Source organism: Lissotriton helveticus, chromosome 9 (assembly GCF_964261635.1).
Source record: "Lissotriton helveticus chromosome 9, aLisHel1.1, whole genome shotgun sequence".
Classification (NCBI taxonomy): Eukaryota; Metazoa; Chordata; class Amphibia; order Caudata; family Salamandridae; genus Lissotriton; species Lissotriton helveticus.
The window spans coordinates 330921373-330936470 of record NC_136070.1 but is presented as its reverse complement, the minus strand read 5'-3'; the positions used below and the strand labels follow the sequence as shown (position 1 = coordinate 330936470).

Sequence of the window (15098 nt, the reverse complement as noted above, 5' to 3'; positions counted from 1 at the left end):
CTTTCCACCCAACAATGCTATGATATTTTTTAGGCTTTAAAGATCAAATACATTGTTTAGACTTTCACCTGAATGTGGCTTATCGTTCATAGTAGTGATCTGATGCATAGGTTATAAAATGTTAAATTAGACACTGATTCAAGATTTAATCTTGAAACACAAGACTCAAAGATGGAAGTCATTTTAAATTCTGCACTGTCGAGGACCGCATTGAGTAGGAGCAAGTGTTGTTGGTTGTAACTTATTTTCATTACTGAATCTGCCCAGTATACCATTTGTAGTAAGAGTGAGATGTTCTTAGAACTGGATCCTTTTAAGTCTAGTATTAACAATTTGAAGAGTTTCCTTTGAAATGGTAGACATTGTGCTGTTAATTGTCTCTAAGTCAAGTCCGAGATGGATTGCTGCAGCTATGTGGTCAGTGTTTTTGTTATATTTGTAGTTGTTTGCCTCCATTTCTTAGCATGACTCTTTCTCGCTTTGCTTTTCTAGGAACATTGGTCTAAATGGGTCCCGTCATGCCTCCCAGCAAGAAGCCAGAGGGCACCGGTGTTAGTGTTTCCAGTGGACTAAGTCAGTGTTACGGTGGAAGTTCCTTGTCAAGTGCCCTACAGGACGACGACGATTTAGACTTTGCTTCACCAGCCATCAAACGTGATAAGGAAAAAGGGGCCATGGAAGATGAGGAACTCACCAACTTGAACTGGTTGCATGAGAGCAAGAATTTGCTCAAGAGCTTTGGAGACACCGTTTTACGGAGTGTCAGCCCTGTCCAGGATGTGGATGAGGACACGCCTCCCTCCCCTGCTCACTCAGACCTCCCCTATGATGCCAAGCAGAACCCCAATTGCAAGCCCCCTTATTCTTTCAGCTGCCTCATCTTCATGGCCATTGAGGACTCGCCAAGCAAACGCCTGCCTGTCAAGGACATCTACAACTGGATTTTGGAACATTTCCCCTACTTTGAAAATGCCCCCACGGGTTGGAAAAACTCTGTGAGGCATAACCTGTCCTTGAACAAGTGTTTTAAGAAAGTGGACAAGGACCGTAGCCAGGTAAGCATTGGTTTGCAGGGCCACCACAGTAAAGTGATCCATTGACCTATTCAAGAAATGTTACATCATCTTGCATTTTCATTGCATGCAACTGCCAATAGTGTGGGGTCACAGTAATGCCAACTCTCCGCAGTAATTAAGGGCCGACCTGTTGGTTTGATCGAGAGAGAATGTGGTTCTAGTATGTCCTGTGTAGGAAGAGGTTGGTGTGATGCGATATGTCCTGGCACATAACCTGATCAGGGTCGATGAACTTGTCTCTGTTAGAGTGCTAATGTTTTCGAGGTATGTAATATGGTATTAAGCGCACTTCAGCCAGCATTTGTTCTTCATACCTGATTTATTAATCAAAGTTTGGTACCCAGTTATTTTGATCAAAAGTCTTGCTCTGGAGATTTGGGATAGCTTTGAAAATGAGGTATGTTGATTTCCTGTAAGTAAAATGCGGTGTTTGTTTGGAGTGGCCTGCAGTCAAATAGGTCCCTGTACTTGAGGGGTTTCTCATTTTTGTAGAGAATTATCGCACCAGGGACCAAAGCTTAAGAGTCAACTTGTTATGGCTTCCTGAATGTGAGGGGGTCTTTGCAAGTTAAAGGCCTTGCTCTGAGATCCTTGTGCTTGAAAGTGTTAGGTGGCTGTTTTGCCTCATTTTATGGTCTTTACTAGAGCACCGTGCTCGAGTATAATAACACTACTTAATTCCTGTGGGCATGGCCACCTCCAGGGTTTTGTGAACCAAGCTGAAATGGTCTAGAGTTGATATTATGAGTGCAGTATAATTGTTTTGTGTTCTGATTTGTTGTATTTATTTGAACTTGGCTTTGTTGCTAATAAAATGAGCAAACAAGTAAACCTGCTGCAGAGATTTTCGTGCAGTTTGCGCATCACAGTATTCAACTGACTCATCCTTTACTACTCTATGCATTCCTAATATATATCATTAATATGGGGTAGTAACACACGACAATGTTGAGAAGTACATCCGGCTGTTTCGAAGGGTGAGATTTGGCAGTGGTAAACTCATTGAAGCGGGAATTCCCTTCTCGCGGTGTCTTTGGTGATCTTACAGGCTAATAACCCTTCACCTCCTGAGTTGATCCCTGAATTTAAGGGTCTGTGGTGGAAGAACAGTGGTACAATCTGATACGTGCACCTTTTCACATATATCTTTATCACCTTTTGGAGTTTTTGAGCCTCGGTGTTTGGACTATGTTATAATGCTTGTGCTGTGGCTTCACAGGTAGAATTTGCATAGACAATAATGTGGGGCAACTTCTATGAGACATTAAAAAAATTATTTCAAGACTAAAAGTGCTACTCTGGGCTTTGTATTTCACTGGTCCTGATTATCTAGACGGTAGGTAACACAGCGCTGGGTGGATGAAGTAGGCTGTTGACTCAAGTAGTGTTACTGGTATTCTGAGATGTCTGTTTTGTGTGTTGTGATGCGTGTATTGTGTGATGCATAAATCGTTGTGTTCTGTTTTAGTATGTTGTACGTTATATAACGTATATGTTAAGAGTTATAATCCCTTTAGAATGGTCACATGGCTCGGTTGGAGTTGAGGGGCATTTTCATCATGGTCTCTGGTGTACTGTCACAGACCGGAATGTGGTTTCTGGTTGTTTAAGTTGTGGTGTGTTGCATGTGTATGATTCAGTTGCGGGTTTGATTGGGTGTGGCAGGAGATCCTTACCACTTTGAGTACGTGGTGTATGGTTACCATGGCACCTAGATAGATGCCCTCCATTGGCTGTTAAGAGGGAGTAATCAGTTTGCAAGAGCGCAGGCAGAGCTGGAAAGTTGTGGAGTCTGGTGTAACAGGCAGGGGACTAGTCTGCAGCCCTTGTGGTTTTTTTCAGGGGTTCATGTGTGTCTAAGACACGTGCCAGTGGACATTGCGCTGAATGTGATCAGAAGTGAGCGTGTTATAGATGTGTTGGGCTCCACGTGCCGACACAAGGTGGTTCCTGGCCGCAGAAGCGTAGATTATCCCCATTTGGAGATATTTTCACACAAAAGGTGATAATGCGAGGTGACCTCTCATGGAGAACAGGAGGACAGTGCTTTGAAGCTTACACTAGTTAAAGTTTGGTTACATTTTAAGAACCAGCTGGGTCCTGGAAAGCTTGGCGCATAATTTGAGAACAGGCTCGCATGGTGTCACTTGTGGAAATGCATGAAGTGAACACGGGTGGAATATGCGTATTCACCTGTTATGCTTGCAAGCGCCTATTGTGGACCTACATTTAGCAGAGGTTAGTTAACCCTATCACACGTTCTCATTCTGGCTCCAGTGCCACCCCCGCTTTTACAAGTTTTATAAGAGTTGACATTTGCTATTTTTGGGTAGACTGGTAAAAGCGAAGTTTTCACCTCCTAGTCTTGAAATGTCCTTATGGGCCAGTTATTAGCGTTTCACCACCTTCCTTGTGTTTATGTTAACGGTTATTTGTAAAATATGATGTAAAGGCCAGCATTTCTAGGCGCTGCAAAGATGGAAATTAGCGGAACCACGAGGTGGGTTGAAATATAGAGGCAGTTTTTAAGATGCGTCCTAAAGTGCAAAAATAAAGATATTTGTGCAAAAAAAAGAGGAAAACGAGTTCTTGTGGCGGCAGGGAGAGAAAATGTTGTCTCCAGATAGGACACTACCTGTCAGAGGTATATGTATCAAAGCAAGATTTGCAGGTCTGGGGCGTTAACTGATTTGTGCTAACTAACTTTAGATGCATTCAAATCTGGGGTGTGTGAAATCATGTGTTTATGGCTATTACTGTCCTTAATCAGAATAACCGCCTTCCAGACGGGTAACCAGTACAAGGCATATAAAGTTGAATGCGAGGCACAGTACTGCTTCTTTTACCTAACTCCAGCAACTTCTGATCTCAATCTACATCGCCGAAAAAGCGCTTTGACGCCTCGTCATTGATAGTAAGCACTATATAAATGCAATTCCAATCCAATACACTACATCACCCCTGCATAGGTGATACACAGTAAACGCCCTGAAACCTACATTGTTTATACCTGACTTCCGCAGGCACTCGTCTGACCATGATATACACCGATTGTGGTATCACCCGGAAAAAGCAGCACAGAACCTTTCACAGGTGTGCGCCTTTAGTAAGTTAATCTCCCCACATAATAGTGGCCAGTGGTCTTCTCTGAGGGGTTATTTCCCCGCTGGAACAGGCACTTTTGTATTTCACCATTTGGATTGTTGTGCAGCATTGCCAGTCAGCATCTCTTGACAGGGTAAATGTCTGCTGAGAGCTTCAATGAAAACAGTGTCATGTCAGTACAGTACCACAGTGGAAAGTGAGCTGTAGGAAGTGCTTAAATGAAAGGAGATCGCCTCATTAAAAATTGAAGATTCAAAAATGGAATGCCATATGCCATGACTATATTTCCCACTGTGTTATGGGGCTTTACTGGACACACACATTTGTGGAGAGGTCTGTCTACCAGCTGCCACAATCTGTGCTTATGTCTTTGGATTTGGAGTTTCGAGTGAGTGTACAGGGGAATTGCCTCTTTCCTGGGACAGGTACTTGGATACTTTGTCATTTTAATTGTTCTGCTGCATTCAGCGTGAGCACTACCTAACAAAGTGACATTCTCTGTAAACGTCTCCACGAGGGTAGGGGGGTTAAACCACTGAAAGTCAAACTGTACAGTTTAGGGAGTGGAGGTTATCTCATCTGGAATCTAAGTATTTTACTGTTTCACCAAAGTTGAAAAAGGAAAGATGCAAGGACTACTTGTACCACAGTGCAGTGGGGCCCTGCTGAAAACGCACATCTGTGTAAAGGTGTATTCTGCTTTGTTGTGTTCTACCAAAGTTTGTCTTTTATTGATCTGACTCTACTCAGCCTCTTCAGTGCACAGCACTGGTCTTGAAACACCCAGTGCTTTTACTAACATGAGATGTGTATTTGGTAAGCTCATGTTCACTTTTGGGTCTCTAGGCGCTGGAATAATAAATTTGTATTGTTACCCAACTCAGTTGTACTTACTTTATCGACCTCAGAAGGATGAAAGGCTGACTGGACTCGCTGGGATTCAAACCTGTGATCACGAGGTCAACACACAGATTTCTGGAGTGAATGCATTAGTCCACCGAGCTACCAGATTCTGCAGAGGCCACTCCTTTTACTGGACTCTAGCAGTCTCGGCTCTAAAATGGGTGCAGGGTTGTATGGGAACACTCATACCTGACCCTGCAGAAACCACTTCTTTTCCCTTCTCAAACACTCTCCTCTAAGGAGAGATGTCAGCACTGCCACTGATGTGTCCACTGCGTGTAGTTGTTTGTCCTCAGGAGCCTGTGTCTAATACGAGATGCACAACTTTGAGCCTGCAGTATCCACTCCTTTTGCCTGACACCAGCATTCTCTGCTCTAAATGTAATCCAGTGTTCCATTGGAGGCACACCCCAGGTCCTACCTCCAGTGTCCACTCCTTTTACCTGACTCCTGCTGTCTCGGCCCTCCGTGTAATGCAGCGCTGTATGGGAGACACACATACCGGACCCTGCTTGGACCACTGCCTTGACCTGTCTCAATCACTCACTTCTCTCATAGGAGGTGCAAACTCTGATCCTGCAGTGCCCACTCCTTTCACCTCCACAGTCTCTGCTCTAAATCTAATCTAGCTCTGCAGTGAGGAGGCAGATCACTGATCGTGCAGTTTCCCCTGCGTTTACCCGTCTTCAGCAATCTGTCCTCTGATAGGAGCTGCACTGGTCCTTCGGCATCCACTATTTTTACCTGACTCATGCAGTCTGCTCGAAATGTAATTGAGATGCACATGCCTGGTCCTGCAGGGCCCACTCCTTATGCTAGTCTTCTGTGGCCACTGCAGTGCCAGCCCTCCTCTGGCCACACCGGCCTTGCACTCCTGGTGTGCCTTGTTCTTGTGTGGCTTTGTGCCTAACAGAAGGCGGTGTTAATAGTGGCAGCTTCTTCTGAACAGCGTGATTTCTAAATGAAAGAAGTGTATGCAGCAGTTTCACTATGAATTCAGAACCTTTCTCATCTTGTCTCGTGTTACTGTACTGCTAGCTGCTTCCTTGCTAAGGTGCATCTTAGATTTTTCAGTCTTGGGATGACAATACGTTTGCGAGAACAGTACTTGGTGGGTGGTGGCGGGAGCTCCTGCTCGAGTTGTTTTCCCTTTTTCACCCTCATGTGGTCCAGGTTCTCTTTAGTTGCACCATCTTGGCTCTAGCTTCTCTTTGGTTATGGCATTTCTTGATCCAGCTCTGTTTTTTTAGGCTTATGCAAAATATTAATCATGCCTGTGACATTTTGATCCATTTCCGAATATTATGGATCACATTTTCACCCTCCAGTACTACCCTTGCTTCTTTATTCAGTGCAGAGGGAAACACAAATGCATTGGGTGGAATTCGTGACTGAATTTCAGTTCATCATTTTTCGCCCACTACGTCTTTTCAGACAGAGATCAGCCCAAGGCAAATCACCCTTGGTACTGTTCAGTAGAAGCAGTCAAGCCCAAAATTCCAGGCTAGGCTCCCCTCTGAACATCTGATCGAGACTTGCTTCAGTACAGTCAGGCCGATCAGTTCGGTAGAGCTAGAATCTTGTGACGCAGCGAGCCCAGGACCCAAATCTGTGCATCCCCATTGCACCTAGGTGGTTGCACCGAGGCGCACACAAAATTGATGGGTGGAAGGTGAAATACTTGTAAACCTCTAAGCCACTGGCAATAGCCCAGAGCCTCATTTCATTTAATTGTTTTTCACTTGGTGTCACTTTACTTTCAACAGAAACTAGCCACATGGAAATTTGCTTTGGTTCTGCTTCAGGGAACATATCCACCCGAACTGCCCGGTCAGGTCACCTCAGCAGCCTCTGCTCCAGATTTTCTTGGGTTATATGGGATCTCCTGCTCTAGGTTTTATTTAGTTCTGACCACCCATGCTCCATTTCTATTCTTGCTGCAGCATCCCCAGCTTTTTCGTGTTGCTGATGTACGATTCAAATAAGCACTGGCAAAGCCAGTACTTCTTTTAATTGTATTTGTAATTGCATTGACATAGCGCTTACTACCTCCTGATGATGCGTAAAAGCACTTTTCGGCGAGTTGCACGCTACTCTGTGGCTCTAAAATGCTCAGCAATTGCCTTTGCCAGCACTACTTTTCCAGTTGCAATCCTATGTATCACGACACATGGCTGGCTATTTTAAAATGGGTTTTCTGTATTCCAAGATGGCTGCCTATACGCATGCCTGTGAAGATGCAATGTGTGCTTTATGATGCATGCTTGTGCATGTGCCTTAAAGCAGGAGGACATTTTTAATTTACTGCGCTTACATGGCAGTAAAGTTTAGAACATCTTGCATGAAAAAATGGTCTGGCAACAGTCTCCAGCTGATGAGCAATGGTAAAAAAAATTATTTAAAGAGCTCAACAATGTGCAGCATCTGGGAGGGGGACTTGTGTTGAAAGAGCAAGCAACACATGTACACGTGAAGTGGATAGGGCCTAGGGGAGACGGGAAACAAACAACGGCACCCCGTGATGAGCATGCCAGTTATAACAATGTGAGACCAGAATGCTCCTGGGCATGAAAAAAACTGAGAGGAAAGCCATTGAATCAGGAATTGGGATGTGAGAAAGACGACAAAGCCATCCAATCATGAGAAAAGGCTGACCCAAAGCCCAGTCTATGTATATTGTACACAGAGAGTCTGGCACGCAGACAGCTAAAGATGTTTATAACCAAGGCCTACCCAGATCAGTTCAGCTCTGCTTTGGGCAAGAAATCTGGCTCCATTTTATGAACAGTGGCCTGTCCCACCCCTGTCCTTCTGCTTCATCGCTCATGGTTCAGCCTATAGCAAATGTGATGGGATGTGTGGTCATTGGCTTTCACTCCAGCCCAAGGGGGATGGTTGTATGCTTCCCATCCGAAGAAACTGGACTCCACATGTATGTGAAAGTTTAATATTTCTGATACCAGAAGTACATGCCTCTCTCTTGGTGTCCAGTGCACCTTGTGCGCGGCCCCCCTAGGTTTTAGTACCGTCAATCCGTTGTGTAGTTGGACATCCACTGGGGTGACCGTAAGACATCATCTCCCCAGAAGAAAGCACGTTCGCAGGAGGTTCAATTTACTGGATGAAACGCATCACCGGTGCGCGGCCTTTACATCTGTTTGCCAACTGGAAATCTTTCTTCTGATCAGATGAGTATTTGATTGGTTTATGATGCTGTGGTTTGGCTCGGTATCACGAGCTTTTTTAGAATAGGTTTCTGATACATTCTATCTTCGGGCCTGATCTATCATTTCGCGAATGGGCCATCCTCCGCCAGGGCGACAGAGTAGATTACTCCGTTGTCCTGAGGGAGGTGCCACGCGACAAAGTATGAAATGTCCGCTGGCCTAGTGGCCATTTCAAGCATTGGCAGAAAGAAACATGGCGGTTCCTGCCAATGCATTGTAATTTTGCAGGATGGCTCCGGCAAACATGGCAGAGCCATACATCAGTCATTTTTGTTTTTAATTTTCCAAAAAGAAAATACTGTTTGAGTGATATCCAAATCGGGCCAGCAAGTCAAGACTGAAAACCTCCGATTGCCCTAATAAAAGTTGTTTACGCACGCTACGGCCACTTTCTAGCATCCAAACACTGTAATGACCTATCATCATTCTCAGGAGAGCTCTGTGCTCATCTCTTTGGTCAAGGGAAGATGGAAGTCTGAGGTCAGCACCTCAATGGACTTTCCAGCCTGTGACATACTTGTTGGACGCCTCTCTGCAGCTGCTGCATTATCCCACTGAGCTGCTCCAGCTCGGATTCACAGACTGCTTTACTCCAGCCGCGCCCTCGGCCTCCCTGTTTGGGTGCAGCCTGGCTTCCCTGTCAGTTGTGTGGAGTCGAATCCCTCCCTCGGCGAGGGCTGTAATTATGCGGCGCGGGAGGCGTGAGGCGGGCGCTCGTTCTCGTTTTACTGCGTCGCTAGGCCCTGATTTTATTTAAAGTTGTTGTGACAGCGCGAGCGCATATCCATAAAGATGCGCGAGAAGCGTACCTTGCCAGTGATGGGAAACATGCCATCCGGTTTATAACGGAGAACGCGAGGCAAGCCTGTCAAAACATTAGTGAAACCATATTTCACGAGCGCTGCGTTTCAAGTACAACGTGCGGGAGTGGAACAGTGGGCCCCTCTGCCAGCCAGCAGCTTCGAGTGTGAGTGAGGCTCACCCCCGTACTGTGCCCCCCTCAGGCCTCCTACTCGCCGTGGGAGGCGGCCGAACCCCACATTCCTATACTATGTGCTTATTGGTCAATCGAAGTGCGCGGCCTATTCCAGGTGTTGACTAACAGTGACCTGTAATGTCGTCTAAGTTACTGCCAGTGCATCTTCTCTGAGGTTTCTCATCCTTCGCCTGGCTTAAAATGTCAATAAACACCTCCCAGTCACTTGCTGCGGTGGAAACGAGGGGACCGAATTAGAGTTGGTTCCATGTTTCAAGTTTATTTATATTGTTTGTATAGCCTTTAGTGGCAAAAAAATAAACAGTAAAAAAAACATTTCTAAAAGGAGAACACTTTTTCAACATTCTCCGAAATACTTACCCAGTTAAAAGGACAGACCACTATCTCCACAGTTAATTATTTATTTCACAAAATGATATACCGATATGGAGCGTCTCATATCTTTTAGCAACGCCACGGACTCAGAACCACGGACCTTTGCTGTTTCCTACCTGTTGGCCGCTGCTGCTCGCCGGACCCGCTGCGCGGGTCCCGCTTCGCGGTCTGCAGTGTGTGGAACATTGCTTGGGGCTGTTGTGACACCGGCAGGGCTGCGAGGGTAGAGCGGGTGGACTCTGTGTTCCAGGAGTCCCCGCGCGCCCCTGTCAGCTGGGCTCCTCTCCCTGCCGGCCGCGCCCTCAACCACACCGGTATTTAATTACCATCAGCTATCACACCAGCGGGAGCGTCTCATATCTTTTAGCAACGCCACAGACTCAGAACCACGGACCTTTGCTGTTTCCTACCTGTTGGCCGCTGCTGCTCGCCGGACCCGCTGCGCGGGTCCCGCTTCGCGGTCTGCAGCGTGTGGAACATTGCTTGGGGCTGTTGTGACACCGGCAGGGCTGCGAGGGTAGAGCGGGTGGACTCTGTGTTCCAGGAGTCCCCGCGCGCCCCTGTCAGCTGGGCTCCTCTCCCTGCCGGCCGCGCCCTCAACCACACCGGTATTTAATTACCATCAGCTATCACACCAGCGGGAGCGTCTCATATCTTTTAGCAACGCCACGGACTCAGAACCACGGACCTTTGCTGTTTCCTACCTGTTGGCCGCTGCTGCTCGCCGGACCCGCTGCGCGGGTCCCGCTTCGCGGTCTGCAGCGTGTGGAACATTGCTTGGGGCTGTTGTGACACCGGCAGGGCTGCGAGGGTAGAGCGGGTGGACTCTGTGTTCCAGGAGTCCCCGCGCGCCCCTGTCAGCTGGGCTCCTCTCCCTGCCGGCCGCGCCCTCAACCACACCGGTATTTAATTACCATCAGCTATCACACCAGCGGGAGCGTCTCATATCTTTTAGCAACGCCACGGACTCAGAACCACGGACCTTTGCTGTTTCCTACCTGTTGGCCGCTGCTGCTCGCCGGACCCGCTGCGCGGGTCCCGCTTCGCGGTCTGCAGCGTGTGGAACATTGCTTGGGGCTGTTGTGACACCGGCAGGGCTGCGAGGGTAGAGCGGGTGGACTCTGTGTTCCAGGAGTCCCCGCGCGCCCCTGTCAGCTGGGCTCCTCTCCCTGCCGGCCGCGCCCTCAACCACACCGGTATTTAATTACCATCAGCTATCACACCAGCGGGAGCGTCTCATATCTTTTAGCAACGCCACGGACTCAGAACCACGGACCTTTGCTGTTTCCTACCTGTTGGCCGCTGCTGCTCGCCGGACCCGCTGCGCGGGTCCCGCTTCGCGGTCTGCAGCGTGTGGAACATTGCTTGGGGCTGTTGTGACACCGGCAGGGCTGCGAGGGTAGAGCGGGTGGACTCTGTGTTCCAGGAGTCCCCGCGCGCCCCTGTCAGCTGGGCTCCTCTCCCTGCCGGCCGCGCCCTCAACCACACCGGTATTTAATTACCATCAGCTATCACACCAGCGGGAGCGTCTCATATCTTTTAGCAACGCCACGGACTCAGAACCACGGACCTTTGCTGTTTCCTACCTGTTGGCCGCTGCTGCTCGCCGGACCCGCTGCGCGGGTCCCGCTTCGCGGTCTGCAGCGTGTGGAACATTGCTTGGGGCTGTTGTGACACCGGCAGGGCTGCGAGGGTAGAGCGGGTGGACTCTGTGTTCCAGGAGTCCCCGCGCGCCCCTGTCACCTGGGCTCCTCTCCCTGCCAGCCACACCCCCTAGTCTACCTTAAAAGAAGCAGCCTTTCCCGCTGCGCGGGAGCGCGCGGGAGGGCGCCGGGAGAAGCCCGGGACAAGGGCGGGACCGTCTGTGGCCGTCCGGGGCCGGAAGAGGCCGGGCAGGGCCTGACCCCTTTCTTCTTGCAGTTCGGAGGATAGTATTTCGACACAAGAAGGACATGGCAACTGAAGAGGCTACTCCGGGTAAAAATTTGAAATTACGAAATGGCTCACTGGAGAATTATTTTCCTAAGAAAAGCGAAGGGGAAAAGGACGCTATCTTAGCAGAGCGTAGGGCAGAGCGGCGCCGCTCTGTTGAGATTATGAAATGCAGACCCCTCCCCGATAGTCTTTATACATTGAACCGGGAGGGAGATTCGACAGATCTGATTGATTTGAGTGAGGTTAACTCTAGCCAAGACGGAGTTCCTTTATTGTTTCGTGACTTTGTAGCCACCCCCGGAATGCCCGTGGAGGACATCGTAAACGTCTCACCCACCCCCAGCTGTAGCGGTGTTAATGAGACTTCTAAACATAAGCAGCATAAAGCAAAGTCCTTCTCTGTAGTTCAGATCCACCGCCCTCCCCCTAGCAAAAGAAGGAAGAAACATAGGGTGGTACCAGGCACAGCCAAAACATCGCATACCGTTTTTGGTAAAGGGTCCAAAACTCCTCCTGCATGCGAGGTGCCATCAGCTGTAGAGCAGGATCATACTCCCCAGGGTGCGGCTATAACGACCTATTGCCCGGTTGTTGTGGATGTACAAGATGCGGCTCCAATTAACAACGATGGAGCGATCCCATCTGCTATTTCACCTCAACTTCTCCCCTCAGCGACAGGGAATTTGGAATTCTTGTTGAGATCTCTTCTCCGCCCTATTAATGAGTCTATTAAGAGGGTTGAAATTAGATTAACTATACTGGAAGCCGCCATAACTAGTTTGTCCACTGCAAGCAGTAATAAAGGGATTGGGGCGGTCCACTTTATAACCCCGACAGGGCCCCTTCCCACTATACCCCCAAAGGAACTTGGAATCCCATCTGCCCCCGCAAAGATTAAGCAAAATAGTCAGCCCCAGGGCAGAGTTGATCCCCCTCCACTAAACTCATCGCCGTCTAAACATCTAAAGGCAGCAGTAACTGTATCGAGTGCTGTCCCCACTAACCCAACCTTAAAGGCTTCGACCAGTAACACTCAAAACGTACATCGGGATGGTGAAAATAGTAGAAAAGCTCATAAAAGGGTCCCACAAGTCGAGATCCCCCCTGAAGCTGTGCCTTACGTTGTGATTTTAACGGGGGTGCCACAGTTAATAGGTAATAAGAAGGAGGGTTATGTTGACCTTAAGAACAAAATCATCCACTGGCTGAGGTTGCATAGGCCGATAGCGCCGAATATAGATGGGGACATAGTTCATGTCAGAAGGATTAATTGGCTGGGGAGTACCAAGAAAAATATAGAGGGAGATTTAGTGGTGGTTAACTTTAGAGACCCCCGGGCAGTTGATTACATCTTAAACTGGCCACCCGGGAACGGGGAAACCGGCATTACCCCACGGGCCTTAACATTTTTTTATCCCAGGTTTGAAACCACTATTTTTAAATACGTTAATAGACCTCAGTCTTTCAGGCCGCCCCCTTTAATCCCCTATAGTAATAACCATCACCAGTATGGGCACCAGTCCACCAGGGTGCCTGATCTTCACCCTGCTTGGTCTACGGCTCCTTATAGACATTCGTTGAACACGGGCCCCAGGATGAATCACCTGATACCGTTTACCCCGTTGGATACTTACAATCGGTTTTCTCAGCTTTCAGGGCTGGAAGACTGCGATTGAAGTTTGGGATTTGGGGGGGGGGGAAACGATTTTCAGGAAGCAGAGGTAACTGGATTAGACGGTGGGATTATAGAAGCAGGAGTAGTTAGTTTTTCTTCAGCCCGTACGGCCATCATTAATGAGCTCAATGAAGATTCTAGGCTAGCCGGGTCTCTATCTATAATGGCTGGTCACTCTAAAATCACCACTTCATTGGTCAGGGAGGGGGGGAGTCTTGCAGGTAGGGCGGTTGATGAGAGTCTGACTGTGGTGGGTAATACTTCTATTCCTGGAGGAAAACGGGTAATAAACCTCCTTTCCTGGAATATTGCCGGGTTAAAGAGGAAACTGGATATCCCGGAGTGGCATACATTCATTGAGCAGTTTGATGTTTGCCTCTTCCAGGAAACATGGAGCTTAGTCCCGCTACACAAATCAGGGTACAGCACCCACTTCGTACCAGCTGTAAGCAAAGGTAAGGGCAGACCAGCGGGTGGGCTCACCGTTTGGTTAAAAATAGATCTGAATTGGGGGGTCACATGCCACAATGTGGAGTGTAATGATTTACTCCACCTCTCTGCAAGAGGACGGGAGGATGCAGCCAGGCTCGATCTTCTTAATGTTTACGCTAGAGGGACATCGGGCGACTCTAACTACTCGACTCTATCAGCTCTTGAATTGGCCTTAGCCAACTGTCCTTGTTCGGCTAAAATCCTGGTGGGGGGTGATTTCAATTGTACTTTCGAACCCCTCCTTGGAGATGATCCCCTGGGAATTGAAGAGGAGGATTCGAAATGGTCCATTCCAACGCTCTCCCTCCCCCCTATTAAGAAGTGGTCACCTAGGGCCATCCAATTGAACGCACTGACTAGGGATTATAAATTAAGAGCCCTTAATGGCAGGACCCTATCCGATCAGGCAGGGGCAGTGACCTTTAATAGACTCTCAGGCCCGTCCCGAATAGATTACATCTTAATGGATGTTGGATTCTGGGCGGACCTGATTGATATGAAGGTCTCTCCTAGCCAGGATAGTGATCATAACCCCTTGTGCTGTAAGTTTAATTGGGGGGCTTCTAACGCCAGGGGGGTTAGCGTCACCTTAATAACAACTAAAGAGGTGGTCCCATACAATAATAACCGTAGATTAAAATGGGACAAGGCTAACCTTAAAGAGGATGATATGGGTACCATTAAAACCCTGATTGAGGGCTTGTCCACTAAATTAGAGATCTGGGAGGGAGATAATTGGACCAGTGATCCCCATCACCCCTCACTTGACTTTGTCTATAAATCGACAATAGATCAAGTTGGCCAATTTTTCATTTCTAAGGGGAAAGGCAATAGGGCTCCCGCTAAGCCTTCTACTCTTTCTAAACCATGGTATACTGAATATTGCAAGTGCACCAGGAAAAACCTGACTAGAGCTCTGCTTTCGGGTGACCCCGTACTGGTTAGAGCGGCCAGGGGGGATTATCTGAAAGCTTTGTTTCTGGCCAAACGTGAGTGGGAGGAACGACATTGGCAGGAACTATCCTCGGCTGTGAGCAGTAGGAACTCGAACCTCTTTTGGGATTTGATTAATAAAACAAGGCAGGGTAAATCGCAACCTCTGGCTGTTCATATAACTAGTCAGCAATGGTTTACTCACTTTTCAGCCCTATATGGCGACTTAGAGGATACATCGAGTTCTAGGGCGAATGGGTTGGGCGTTGGGGTACAACCGGATGAGATAGCCTTGTCATTTTCGTCCTCAGAAGTAATGATGGCAATCAGACACCTTACCCCTAAGAAAGCTGCTGGGCAGGATGGGATCCCCGGAGATT

At 48.1% G+C, this 15098-nt stretch overlaps 1 protein-coding gene across 14 annotated transcripts in view; it reads left to right on the top strand.

The window, feature by feature from the left end:
- Nucleotides 1-15098, top strand: part of FOXN3 (forkhead box N3) — an 884367-nt gene that overhangs the window by 580478 nt on the left and 288791 nt on the right. For all 14 annotated transcript variants that reach the window (XM_078660028.1, XM_078660029.1, XM_078660036.1 and 11 more), the window contains one exon: nucleotides 493-1055. In XM_078660028.1, coding sequence (XP_078516154.1) covers nucleotides 507-1055 — 549 coding nt within the window. In that variant the 5' untranslated portion in view covers nucleotides 493-506. The remainder of the gene's footprint in view (nucleotides 1-492; nucleotides 1056-15098) is intronic.